Here is a 13,357-nt window from a genome sequence, read left to right as displayed (position 1 = left end):
GGGATTCAGCATCAACCTTTAGTTGTGATGGTCTAATTACCAACTTCCTTTGAGAACAAACCTTGCAAGGTTTATCATTTGAGATAGTAATGTCTCTGCTCAATAATGAATGTCCATTAGAGTTGGTAATGATCCTACGCATCATGGTGGATCCTGGATAACGCCAAAGCATGTAATCTTTTGAATCAATGAACTTCTGGTTCATGATAATATGTGATTCAATTGTCCTTATGTATGTATAATACAATCCACTCGATAAACCACGCAACTTCTCCAATATACGCTTCTGAGTATTATTGGAGGTAATGCATAGATACTCCACGTTTTTTGAACTTTTCGTTTGAATGTGATATCCATTTAAACGTATGTCTTTGAAACTCAACAAATTTCGAGTAGATCGAGTAGCATACAATGCATTCTGTATGGACAATATTGTTTTATTTGGTAACATAATCTGGGTTTTCCCTGAGCCTTCAATTACATCCGATTGACCTGATATTGTTGTTACCCTTACTCTTGTAAGCATCAAGCTTGAGAAATACTTTCGATTACGAAGTATTGTATGTGTGGTTGCGCTGTTTGCAAGACAAATATCTCTGCCATTTCTCATGTTTTGAGAATAACCATGCTAGTTTTTAAACTATAAGTTCAGAATAATAAAAGTACATCAAATATAAATGATTCAGTTGGACCGATACACTTCATTCCTCTTTTCCACAATGAAGTCCTAGATATCTAGGTGGGTTGTGCTCAGCTGTCCTAATAAATTGCGCACTGGATTAGGTATATCCATTGGTCTAACCTGATCGAGGAAATTAGTTTCGACACCTTTCGTCTGGAGGGAGGCTTGATATAGATCCATCAGATATTTTGGGGTACGACAGGTAAACGCCCAATGCCCATCGCCACCATACCTACGGCAGGCTCCATCAGAATTTCTAGGAGCATTGTTCATACGAGCTTTGCCTGTGTGGCAATTTCCATTTTTAAAGCTCGGACCTGAATTTTGCCTTATAATATAGTTGTGAAACTGACCACCATGATTCTTACCTTTCCTGCTCCACTGACCTCGCTTATGGCCATATCCTCGTTTATGATTATCGCCACCAAAGGATGTGACATTCACTTCGAGAGAAACATCATTCACTTATGGGAATGGTGCAGATCTAGTAAGTCGGGACTGATGATTTTTCATCAGGAGCTTATTGTTTTGTTTAGCTACCAAGAGCACATATATCAGCTGGTTGTATTCAGTGAAGCCTCGCGCTCTATACTGCTACTGCAAAAGCACGTTAGAGTCATGAAATGTGCTGAAAGTCTTTTCCAGCATATCTTCCTCAGTAATGGTATCCCCACAGAGCTTCATTTGAGAGGTAATTCTAAACAACGCAGAATTGTACTCAACCACTGACTTGAAATCCTGGATCCTTAGGTGAGTCCATTCATATCGAGCCTTTGGAAGAATCACCATTGTCTGGTGATTGTATCTGTTTCTCAATGCCTTCCAAAGAGCTAACAGATCTTCAACCGTTAAGTATTTGCTCTCTAGTCCCTCATCAAGATGACGACGAATAAAGATCATGGCATTTACTCGATCTTGAGAGGATGAGATGTTTTCTTTCTTAATGGTATCTCCAAGATTCTCTACTTCCAGATGGATCTTGGTATCCAGTACCCAGGTAAGGTAATTCTTCCCAGTAATGTCCAGGGCAGCAAAATCAAGCTTTGCCAGGTTCACCATTTTCTTTTCTTTCTAAAAGAAAAGTGAGATGCGTAAGAACTTGCAATAATATGTGTTCTTGGAGGAATATAGTGTTAGAACTTTTGGTTCTTACAAATTTTCATTTTGATCTTCAGGCCAAAAATGATAAGTACTCGAAACTTCAGGCTCGAGATTTTCATGATTAATGAGAAGGGCGATTGTACCGCACCATTCTCATCTAAACAAGCATAGGATGAGCGATTATTTCGCACCACTTGAACAACAGGAAAATTTAAATATGCAGACAGTTTAAATATGTAGGGCAGGGTAGGCGTTTATACCGTACTACCTAAAATTGCGATAAAATTATGCAGAGCAAGATATAATCGATTTGAATATGCAGAGTAAGGTGGACAATTATACCGCACCACCTAAAATTTGCAGTAAAATTAAATCTGTAGCTCAACATGGACGATTGTACCGCACCGTCCTTGATCGCAGTGAAAATTAAATTTGCAGTTCAAGATGGGCGATTGTACCGCACCATCTTTGATTACAGTAAAATTAACATAAATAAACACTAGGTTAGAAACCAGGAACTGTACCAAATAAGAAATCAAAGATATAAGTAACTGTTAAATTTAGAACAAGAAGTAGGCATGGTGCTAGTAGTTCATCGCGCTGGTGCATCACGCAGATGAAGCAGAAGAAGAAGAAAAACAGGAAAAACCTTAAAGGAAGTTTTTCTTTTTTCTTTCGGTGAAGGGAGATGTGAACTATTTAAGATTAGAGAGTCGTGCTGATAATGTGTTATAAATAGACAAAAATTAGAGATATAACCTTTCTAAGAACAAGAACGAAGCAGGTGCAAAATATCACACTATAATTTTAGTAGCTATAACACAAAAAGGATGACAAATGAAGAGAGAGATACTGATATTATTTCTCTTGCTATCTTTTGTAGTGTATTTGATAACAGACAGAGTACTTTATTTATAGAAACTCTCGTAACTACAACCATCCACAAAACAATGATGATACTTTTGAAAATATCAAACACTATTCCTAAGTCTTGTTCTTTTTAAGTGAGCATTCATTCATCCATCAATCCATCAATTTTACAACATTTTTTATTTTTTATTGTTATATACGTGTTTATTTGGAGGTGCTTTTTTCCATCCGGACTCATCTTCCAATGATCCGAATGAGTACTTGAGCTATTCTCGCTCAGAGTCGCAGTCCCTCCCTCCGAAAATCCTAAAACCCCGGAAAACCCAAACCCCCCAAAATCAGCAACCTAAACCTAATCAATCGCCAATGTGGAAGGAACCATCCACGACCTTCAATCCCTACACCCTCTGCGAAACCTTAACGGGCCACAAGAGCGCCATCTCCGGTGTCAAATTCTCCTCCGACGGCCGCCTCCTCGGTTCCGCTTCCGCCGACAAGACCATCCGCACCTACTCCCTTTCCTTCCCCGATGACTCCTCCACTCCCACCATCTCCGCCGCCCAGACCTTCGAAGGCCACTCCCAGGGCGTCTCCGATCTCGCCTTCTCCGCCGACTCTCGCTTCATGGTCTCCGCCTCCGACGACAAGACCCTCCGCCTCTGGGACGTCGCCACCGGCCAAACCATCAAGGCCCTCCATGGCCACACCAACTACGTCTTCTGCGCCAACTTCAACCCTCAGTCCAATATGATCGTCTCGGGTTCCTTCGACGAAACGGTGCGTATTTGGGATGTCAAGACCGGGAAATGCTTGAAGGTTTTGCCGGCTCACTCCGACCCTGTCACCGCCGTTGATTTCAATCGGGATGGCTCGGTTATCGTTTCGAGCAGCTACGATGGGTTGTGCAGGACCTGGGATGCCTCCACTGGCCACTGCACCAAGACATTGATTGACGATGAGAATCCTCCGGTTTCGTTTGTTAAATTTGCGCCTAATGGAAAGTACATTCTTGTTGGCACTTTGGATGACACTCTGGTAAAATCCCAATCCCCATTTCTTCTTGTTTTTCGTAATTTATGATTATCGTGTTTAATTTGAATGGCTTTGTTTGAATTCGCTATCGATGCTCACTTCAACTTATAAGATTGAGAGCTTCAAAATTCATGGTGGTGGAGGCTAAATACTGATTAGAACTCTGTTAATTGGGTAGTGGAAAGTAGACGTTAGGAGGGGACTCATGACAAAATATTAATTCCGTCGTACTTGTTCTTACTCAAGTTTCAACCTTTTCGCACGATGTTATTTATTTATAGGTGAAATGCCTGATAATTGGTTCTGAAACATCTGAACTAGTTCTTTAGGCCAGGTTTATCTGTTGATGCCGCATTTGACACATTGCTTTCAGCATCTGGCAGATCCTACTTTACAGCTTTTTGCGTGCTTTTTTGAACAATGCAGCTTGAACTAGATTGTAGGTTCAATAAATTTTCCTTGGAAAACTGATTTAGGGCATATGGGTATTTCCTGTGGTAAATTGGTAATGCTCCCTCTTTTTTGACATGCTTTGCCACATTTCTAATACTTTTTGGTTTTCTGTCCATTTCCTTTTGCAATTTTTGGTATGTTCCCTGTGCATGATTTGAAGACAAACAAGTGGGTTTATCCTTTGGCTATGATGTTATATGCATGATAGGGAGAACAATTGACTATGTTAAAACAATTTGATAAGCTGGAACGGTTATTATTACATGCACATTCACCAACCTTTTTACCTTTTAGAGAGGGAGCGAGGAAGGGGGAGGCAAATATTCTCGTCTCATGTCATCTCTTTCTTCTCCACCCTTCCGGGCCTTCCCTCTCTCCTACACTTCATTTTCTTTTATGAAACAAAAAAATAAAGAAGAAGACCGTGAGCAACTGAGCACTATATTCATTTTCCAGAAGTAATTATTGCATACAGCTGATCTGGAATTTCTATCTTGTGTCTGCAGAGGCTCTGGAACTTTTCAACTGGGAAATGTCTAAAGACTTACACCGGTCACAAGAGCTCGAGATTCTGCATTTCTTCCGCATTTTCTGTGACAAATGGGATATACATTGTAAGTGGTTCTGAAGATAATTGTTTGTACTTGTGGGAATTGCAAAGCAGGAAGGTAGTTCAGAAATTGGAAGGTCACACTGACACTGTTATATCAGTATCATGTCACCCAACTAAGAACATAATTGCTTCTGGTGCACTTGGGAATGACAAGACGGTGAAGATCTGGACTCAGGAGAACTGATTCATTTCTGTTGTTGTAAATGATTGCATCTGCGGCACAGAGATTTTGACTTGAGGAGGGAGACTGATTTGTTGTATTACGAAGTTTGTCTGCTTCCCCATGTCGCTCGACTCTTACATTCTTGACCTTTTTTAGTAGTTATCTCATTGTATTTTAGAACTTTGCTTCTTAGGTATCAGTTTAAGGTCAATTCTCTTAATTATAATTTAGGCATGTTTTGTAGTTAGGTTGTTGTCTGGAGGACAAAAAGCTTTGTAACTGAAAACGACTCTCCTTCAATGAAGTCAGTGATGTTTCAAAATTGTTCATGTATGGTTTATTAGGGCTGGGAGAAATTGTGAAGCAGAGTATATACTCACTGTGGTAAACAGAGATCAAAGTTTGGTCCAGACTCCATTTGTGAGATGTCCAGGGTGTGCTGAATCTGAAAACCGTTGTGGTCTGCTTGGTGCTTGTGGACAGACAGAGATGTGTGGTATGAAAATACATGTTGGTTTCTCAATGCAGGTTTGTGAGCTTTTCTCCGAACTCTGAAAATGTGTCCGTCATCTTTAATGGTCTAATTTATGTGTTCTTTAGTGTTGCATGTTAGCGCATGTTGCATATTGTACAGTAGTTTTGGGTTAATAGATGTCTGTTTGAATGCTATGTGGTGAACAGCATTGAATCGATTGATTAGCATGATGCAAGTCCCGAATGTCTTGAGCAGCATCAACATGGTTCCTTCCGATTTGTTGATCTTCATTTTTGTCATGATAATGGTGGAAGATTTAACGCATTGTCACCGACAGGGTTTCTGCTATAGTGCTGCATTGTCTCTATAATCATGCAGGCTCCAAAGACCTGAGGGATATAGTAATGTCTTTAAAATGCGATCCTTTCTGTTGATCTTCTAACTCACCGGCCATTTTGTTTTTTCCAACACTATTTTTTGTGTTTTCGTTGACATTTCTTTCCTAACGGAGCTCTGTACCAGAAGGCAAAATGGAAGAGTGCAGAAAGGAAGTGGGTTTAAGTAAGCATATTGTTCAGCTACTTGTTCCCAAAAACATAAACAAATTAAACCATGTGAATTTATGAAACGATCCTCCGAACGTGCCTACGCATTCCAAATGGACTTAAAAGTTATCAAGCCCAAGAAGTGGACCTTTTACTTGGATAAGCTAAAGCTAATAGAGAAAATTTCTTATAAGTATTGTAAGAAAAACCTGTTTCATTTTCTTTCTCCATGAAGTATAGTAAAGCTTTATGGACTGTCTAAAAAAGACATTTAGGTAGACTTGGCAATAGGTAATGTTGTTTTTACCATGATTTATAAATAAAGAGTGTTATTTTTTATTCTCTCAATGTTCTCTTCGTCCAATTTTCTTTAGCCTTTTACGTTACAACTTTCGATGTCAAAATTCTGAATCAGCCAATGGATACACACATGCAATTCATGGCACACTGGCACTGAGCTTTTGCACATGCATTTGGGAGATTAATGAATCATGACACACTATGAATTTGATTTGTTGTTCATGCTTATTTTTATACATTGATTCTTCTGTCATTTGATTTTTATACATTGATTCTTATGTCATTTGATTTTATTGATTGATGATAACTTAATGGATCAGTATGCTTACTGCCATGAAATTGTGCACAAAGATTCTTAAATTATGCCATAAATTTTGCTTCATTGTGCTTTTGTTTTTGGATTCAATAGAAAAAGGGGAATTTGAAACATGTGACTAAATAAGAGCTAGTTGGCACTAGTATTTTTATTTTTATTTTTATTTTTTAATTTATAAGTGAGAGATTTTAGCTCGAAACCACAATACTATCGAATAAAAAAATATTAAGAGTTGGTTTGTAACTCTACGACAATATTGTTTTGCGGAGCTTTCAGTGTAAGTCCTAAGTAACTAAAGAGTGGCTTATTATTGTTTAGAATATACTATATAGTTTCTCAGTTACAGTTATAGTCATATAGCTCAATTTCATATAGGAAAGTGATTTCCGTGCATTTTTTAAATCTTGTATTGCATAAATCACGGTAGAATTAAGTTAGAAATAAAGAGAGTATTTGAGAAGTAGAAAAACGAATGTGCATAAATTGCTTCACACTGCAAATATATATATTAGGTTTGTGATAATGCAAGACAGTTACTTATTATACCAACTGAGAGTTGTATACATATCAAACTGTAATACATCTTAGAAAGAATAACTACTCATCTCAAAAACTCATTTGTAGAGAAAAAGAATGACTACAATTTTAAATGAGTAGAAATGACTACTTATTCACGGTGAAGAATGAATGTTATTTATATGGGAAACTAGATTTTTGGTTTATAAATGTGAACCCTTTCCCATTAATTAGCAGTTTCGAATCATAAAAGCTAGCTAAACATTTCCTAATTTCAAATGCATGATTTCAACCGATAATTTGTTACCGCAACGGCTCCATTATTTTCAACGGATAGATTTTTTGTTTTGTTTTGTTATTCTTTTTTTCTTCACATATAAACTAAGGATAATGCTAGAGACATTAAATTTGTGGACAAGATTTTGTAAGCTAAATGACATGAAAGTTGATGATTGAATTATTACTTAACCATTGATAAACATGCTTATTTTTATTGGTGACACATCATTTAGTTTGCAAATTTTGTCTACACATTTTGTCTCCCTAGCATTATTGTGATAGCCCGCCCCGAATCATTTGTACTGTAGGTGTGAAAAGATGATTTTGCCCCTGGACGTAGTTGGCGTTGTAAAGTGTTGTTTGTTTTGTTTTGGTTGGTGGGCTGCCATCTAGGACCACACACCCACACACACACACCCATGGACCTTTCTCTCTCCTATCTCTCTCGGACTTTCTTCCATTTTCTTCCTCATCGTACAGACAACTTCCATCCAACCATTTCTGGCACGGATCGTGTTTGTTGTTGGTGTTTTTGGACTCCTTTCGAGCTCAGGAGTCGATTGGTGGTGTTGGGTGGACTTGAAACCTTCAAAAACCCGAGAACCCAATTTTGCTGCACTGTTCATGCACTTGTGATCGCGGAGGTTTCATCGAGTTTTGAGGTTGTAGGAAGCTTTAGGACGTCTTCATGAAGCGTGGGGAGTAATTTTGAAGTGTTTTGGACGTCGGGAAGCTCGAGTTCATTGAGTTGCAGGTTTGGCTGGATTATCGAGGTTTCTCTGGTGAGATTCCATTGGTTTTAGGTCCCCAAAGTGGTAAGGTTTTGTTCTACTTGTTATAAGCTTCCTTTTGGTACAAATTTCAAGGAATTTGGTTGAGAAATGAAGAAGATATTAAGGTTTGAAGTTTTTCCAGAAACCGGCGAAATTTTGAGTTGCAGACGGAGGCCGACAGCGGCGACCAGCGAGGCTCACCATATAAAGAGGCGAATATTCCGTCAGAGTTAACGGAATATTCTAACTGCGTTAGGTAACATCACTTAACTTCTATTAGGGTTTTAACGGAATATTCCCTAACGGCGTTAGGGCTTCCACACGCGTGCCAGGCATGTGCCCACGCGTGGCCGGCGCGTCTGGCCTTGCGCGTGGCGGCGCGTGAGAAGTCGGAAAATTATTTTAAAAATATGGGGATATTCATGAGGTTGAGTAGAGCCTGTTGGTATATTCAAACACCCCATTTGAGCAATGTATGAGAAGTTATTACCTAAGGTTGGTTATGTGCATTAAATTGATGGTTTTATAGTTGTTTTGTATATAGGTGAGGACTATCCGGAGGATGAGTGTAGCCATGCGAGGCTTGGGGCTTACGATCCTTCTACGTATCAGTGAGTGGGCTTTTGTTTTCAGTATATATATATAGATTGGTATCTTTCCAGAAATTACGTTTTAATGGTTTTATAATTGAAATGCCATGTCGAATATCGTCGATATTATTATTGTGATTGTGTTGGTTATGCTTTGGTAACGTGGATGCTCAGGTAAGTCAGGTGAGTATATTGTTAGTGATAGATGTGGTGTTGATGAGATTGAGTTATAGCTTATATTCTTGCACCTCGGTGATTGTGCTCCGCCACAGTAGGGCGTAGCCTTCACGTGATCGTTCACCTCCCGCATCGTATGCTCACCTTGGATCTAAGACAGGTGTCAGCCTATCGTACAGACCACTTTAGGTGCTTCCGACTCATAGGTGACTTGCGATACATCGCACAGCCTTCACTTGATCGTAGCACTGAGTGTATTTATATACACCAGCACGTCGTACAGACCACTTTAGGTGGTTCCGACTCGTGTGCAGGATAGTGGTTGAGGAGCTATAGTTTCAGCCGTACAAGTCACTTTAGGTGACTCCGGCTGACGTACTGATATTACTGGCATATTGTGATTTGTTTTATCTCACCTGCTTAATGCTTATACTAATGGATTGGATGTTCTGACGCGGCATATTCTGGCATGGCATATTTGAGCTTTATCGTTTTTAGTATGATTTGATATACGAGTACGTATAATATTTTCTAGAAAGTATACGGGTTTTACAAAGAGGGGTTATTACTTGATATTGAAATGGTTTGAAAAACAAACTTTGTTTTTGCCCACTCACGTTTTCTGTTTTGCGCCCCTCCAGGTTTTAGGTAGTGAGGACGTGGGTAACGAAAGAGGCATCGAGACAGTTCTGACAGAGCACCCTCCATGTAGGACTTTCTAGTTAACGCTTGTGTAGTATTGTTTATTCTAGACTACACCTAGGATACTTGAACTTTTACTTTGCATTTCTCCTTCCATGTTTGTCGTTATCACTCACTGATCTTTTATTGTAAATTATCTTGTCGACTTTATTTTTCTCATATTTTCACTCTTTTACTTCCGCATTGCGCACTTGGCTATGTCACCCTCGCGTGACGGCCAGCAGGCCCCAATTTTTGGATCGAGGTGTGTCAATTACCCTTAATATAAATATGACATAATTTTTCTCCAAAAACTTGTATCATTCGGAAACTTCTCAATTTTTGTTTCATTTGCCAAATTTGTTATTTGTAACTATTTGCTTTCATCCTTTTCTACCAATGGTGGAAAAATCACAAAAAGGCACAAATTACTCGATTGAGGAAGATGTATCGCTAAGTTGAGCATGGATTGTGATTAGTAAAGATCCAATTGTTGGGAAAAATCAAGCTGGGACAACAATATTTACTTTGTGTAATTGTTTAAAAAAAAAAATGTTGTGCTTTGTGTTTAATTTTTTAGGTTGAAAAGTTTATAAAAAAAAAAAGTGATGATGAAATTTAACATTGGTAGTTTAGAGACATAAACCTAAAACATAAATAAACCAATGGATGAGATTGTGATGAAAGAACCTAATCCAACGGTGCATAAGCAATGTTCTAAAAAATGCCCTAGGCGGCCGCCTAGGTGCTAGGCGGCTAGGTGGTTTTATTTTATTTTATTTTTTGAAATTTGTTTAAAGTCTAAGTTCTAATTATACCTTGAAATTTTGTTAATTCTATAGAATAGGTGTGTTGTGTATCAACTTAAATTCCAGGATGCTAAAGATAAGTATCTTACATTACTAAATTTCCTTATTTTCCTCCTATTTTCCATTTTATGTTGTTTTAAATTGTGAACTTGTTGTACATGTGCCATCCTACAATACTCCTCACTATGGTTATATAGCATATATGCTTAATGTGTTTTTAAATTTTGGACTTGTTGGATATTTTTTTTGCATTTTATCATTCTTTTATTATCTTATTTATGGATTTCATACAAGTATAATTTTTTGTAAGTGTCAATATAAACTTATTTACAAGATATACAAGAAATTTACCTAAATTCGCCTAGGCGCTAGGTGCCAGCCCGCCGCCCGACTAGCGCCTAGCGTTTTTTAGAATCTTCTGCATAAGTGATGCAATCTAGCTTTGCTAGAATTTGAATTTTTTTAGGTTGAAAGGCTCATAATTTTTTTTAAGATAACACGTATAAGATTAACTTAAGAAAAGTTAAAACAAAAATAAATTTAACGCGTAATCAAATTACTACATAAAGAAATATATAATCCTATATAGAGTCCAAAAGATATATAGACTTTCAATAAAAAAGATTCTTTTTTAGAGTCTTAAAGATTCATCGAAACTCTAAAATGAGTTATATCCATAACTTTTTCAGCCTCGTATAAAACCTCTCATTGAGATGCTCTAAGAATCAACTCTCGTTGGGATGCTCAAAGAATCAAAGGGCCACAGTAACCTTAACATATAAGGCACATGCCTATTCGTGTAGTATGCGGTTAGGCCAATTGGAAGATACCCCAAGTAACTAAGAGATTTTTCAGTATGAGCGGAATACAAAGTGATACATCACGTATCATTTTGCAAATAGTAGAATATATGTGTTAAAAAGTTAATAGCTTAAAAAATAAAAATTTTGACCACTTATATAATAATATGTGGTGTACTACTCGTATTCCGATCATAGTAAAAAATTTCTCTAGATATCCCAGCAGCACAGCAAAGTTGCCACCAAAGGATAAGGGTGGTGGTGGGCTCTGAGACAACTAATAAAACACGTTGGCGACCAGAAATGCAATGCCAAATGGTCATGCACCCAGATAACGACAAATCCGTACTTGCTTCGATCTCCTGCATTAGTTTATTAGATTTGGCAGGTTGCCCTGGCATTTCTTCAACGTCCACATTGAACCCTGAAAAAAGGAGGAAAATAAATGGACAAATGGCATGTAGCCTTGTAGGTAGCTTAATTCTCCCTTTCGTGGGAATTAGAGCTATTAATAATTTTGTAATTTTAATTAAACAAAAAGATACGGTTCTCAACCATTCAATTTTATCGGTATTATTTAGATGGATCGTGTTTCAAATTTCCAGGACCTAGTCAATTTGTATTGTATTCATCAGCTGTGCTGTCAACGTTCGTTTTTCTTAATGGTCTGCTGGAGTTTTTCAGATTCTTAGGCTAATGGCTACTGGGTTTACAGGAGGATATATTGGATATGACTATAAACCTTTGGTTGTCGTTACTCTGTGTTTGTTTGACCGTCAAGATGTTAGGGATATGTAGGATTCTTGGCAAATTAAAAATAAGTCCAAAGACCACGTACAGCTCATTTGATAATTACTGCATTTGCTTATGGACAGAGAAATGCTGTCTTCACTCACTTTTACAGACTCTTCCCATTCGTGAGTGGTGAGTCTGTTTGGACTTCTCCTAAGTTCTCCAATGGCGTCCAAGGATAATATGATTTGCAAGTGGTTTGTAAATCAATTGGTTAAAAAAATTCGTCTTTGTATTTGAGGTCTTTTAGTGTTTGAATTTTCTTCTCCGTAATTTAAATAAATTTAGTCCATCTAATTTGATACGTAAAATCTTTAAAGTTGCATTCTTAAAAATATTATGAATAAACGAGATCAAACTTATAACTAAATTAGTTTGAAAAAGAGTTTCCCAATGCAATTGTCCTATAAGAAAGAACAGGTGTCTTGCAAATAAAATTTCACCATACACAGGAGAAATTTTTCTTTGTGATTGGAACACGGGTGATATATCATGTGTTTTTATATAAGTGGTTGGAAATTGTACTTTTTAAGTTATAAACTTTTGTACACACATATTTTACCATTTGTATAGTGACACGTGGTGTACCATCCCGTGTTCTGGTCACATTGAAAAATCTCTCCATACACAGAGACACCAACACTTTCATAGAGATATACGAAGCCTTTAAAGGAAGGAATCCCCATTTTTTTTTTTTATAAAAAATGAGAATTAGTTGTTGGACCCCATACCATATTGAACTTTAACGATCTGAATCATCTATTTTTCAAATTACACCTCATAGATCATCTTTGCAAAATATTAGTCAAATGAGAAATATTTGAGACATTAATTGAGATCAAAGAAATTGATAAATACTTTGTTTTCTAAAAAACATAGAAATTTCATCTTGATAATTAAATAGGCTAATGGTTTCCGATTGAATTGAATTTTTATAATGATGATTTATGAATCGAAACTTACAAAATAGACAGTTCAGATTGTTGATGTTCAATGTGAAGTAAGTTTCACAACTAATTATCTATTATTTGAAAAAAATAAAAATATCTTCCCTTAAAAGGCGTGATATAAGACATATGACATATATCTATATATATATAGTACCAACATAATAAGATGCGTTAATTTAGGGGTTTTCCAATGTACTGGACTTGTATCATACCTTCATAACTGTTGGGACTTGTGAGGGACTCTTGTCCCAAATTACTCATGCACACTTATTGGGGTTTCCCTCACTTATTGATTGAAAAGAATTAGGCAAAGCCAAGGACCTTGGGCTTTGGACTTGGAGGATTTTGGTGTATATATTAATTGTCAAAGATGGGCCTTGAGACTTGGAGGGTTTGTGCTTGGACAGATGAAAAACACAAGTACGATTTTACGTTTTTGA

The 13,357-nt window shown here is 37.3% G+C and overlaps 1 protein-coding gene across 1 annotated transcript; it reads left to right on the top strand.

The window, feature by feature from the left end:
• The first annotated feature begins 3,019 nt into the window (after nt 1–3,019).
• Nucleotides 3,020–5,236, top strand: LOC125472305 (COMPASS-like H3K4 histone methylase component WDR5A). Its single transcript, XM_048573568.1, has 2 exons — nt 3,020–3,688; nt 4,645–5,236. The coding sequence occupies exons 1-2, from the start codon at nt 3,020–3,022 to the stop codon at nt 4,933–4,935; spliced, it is 960 nt and encodes a 319-aa protein (XP_048429525.1). The 3' UTR covers nt 4,936–5,236.
• Nucleotides 5,237–13,357: the final 8,121 nt, after the last annotated feature.

Source organism: the organism of the source record quoted next, unplaced genomic scaffold (genome assembly GCF_019419815.1).
Source record: "Pyrus x bretschneideri cultivar Hongxiangsu unplaced genomic scaffold, Pyrus_bretschneideri_v1 Contig69, whole genome shotgun sequence".
NCBI classification, from domain to species: Eukaryota; Viridiplantae; Streptophyta; class Magnoliopsida; order Rosales; family Rosaceae; genus Pyrus; species Pyrus x bretschneideri.
The sequence above is the reverse complement of the archived record's forward strand: the minus strand, read 5'-3'. Positions and strand labels throughout refer to the sequence as shown.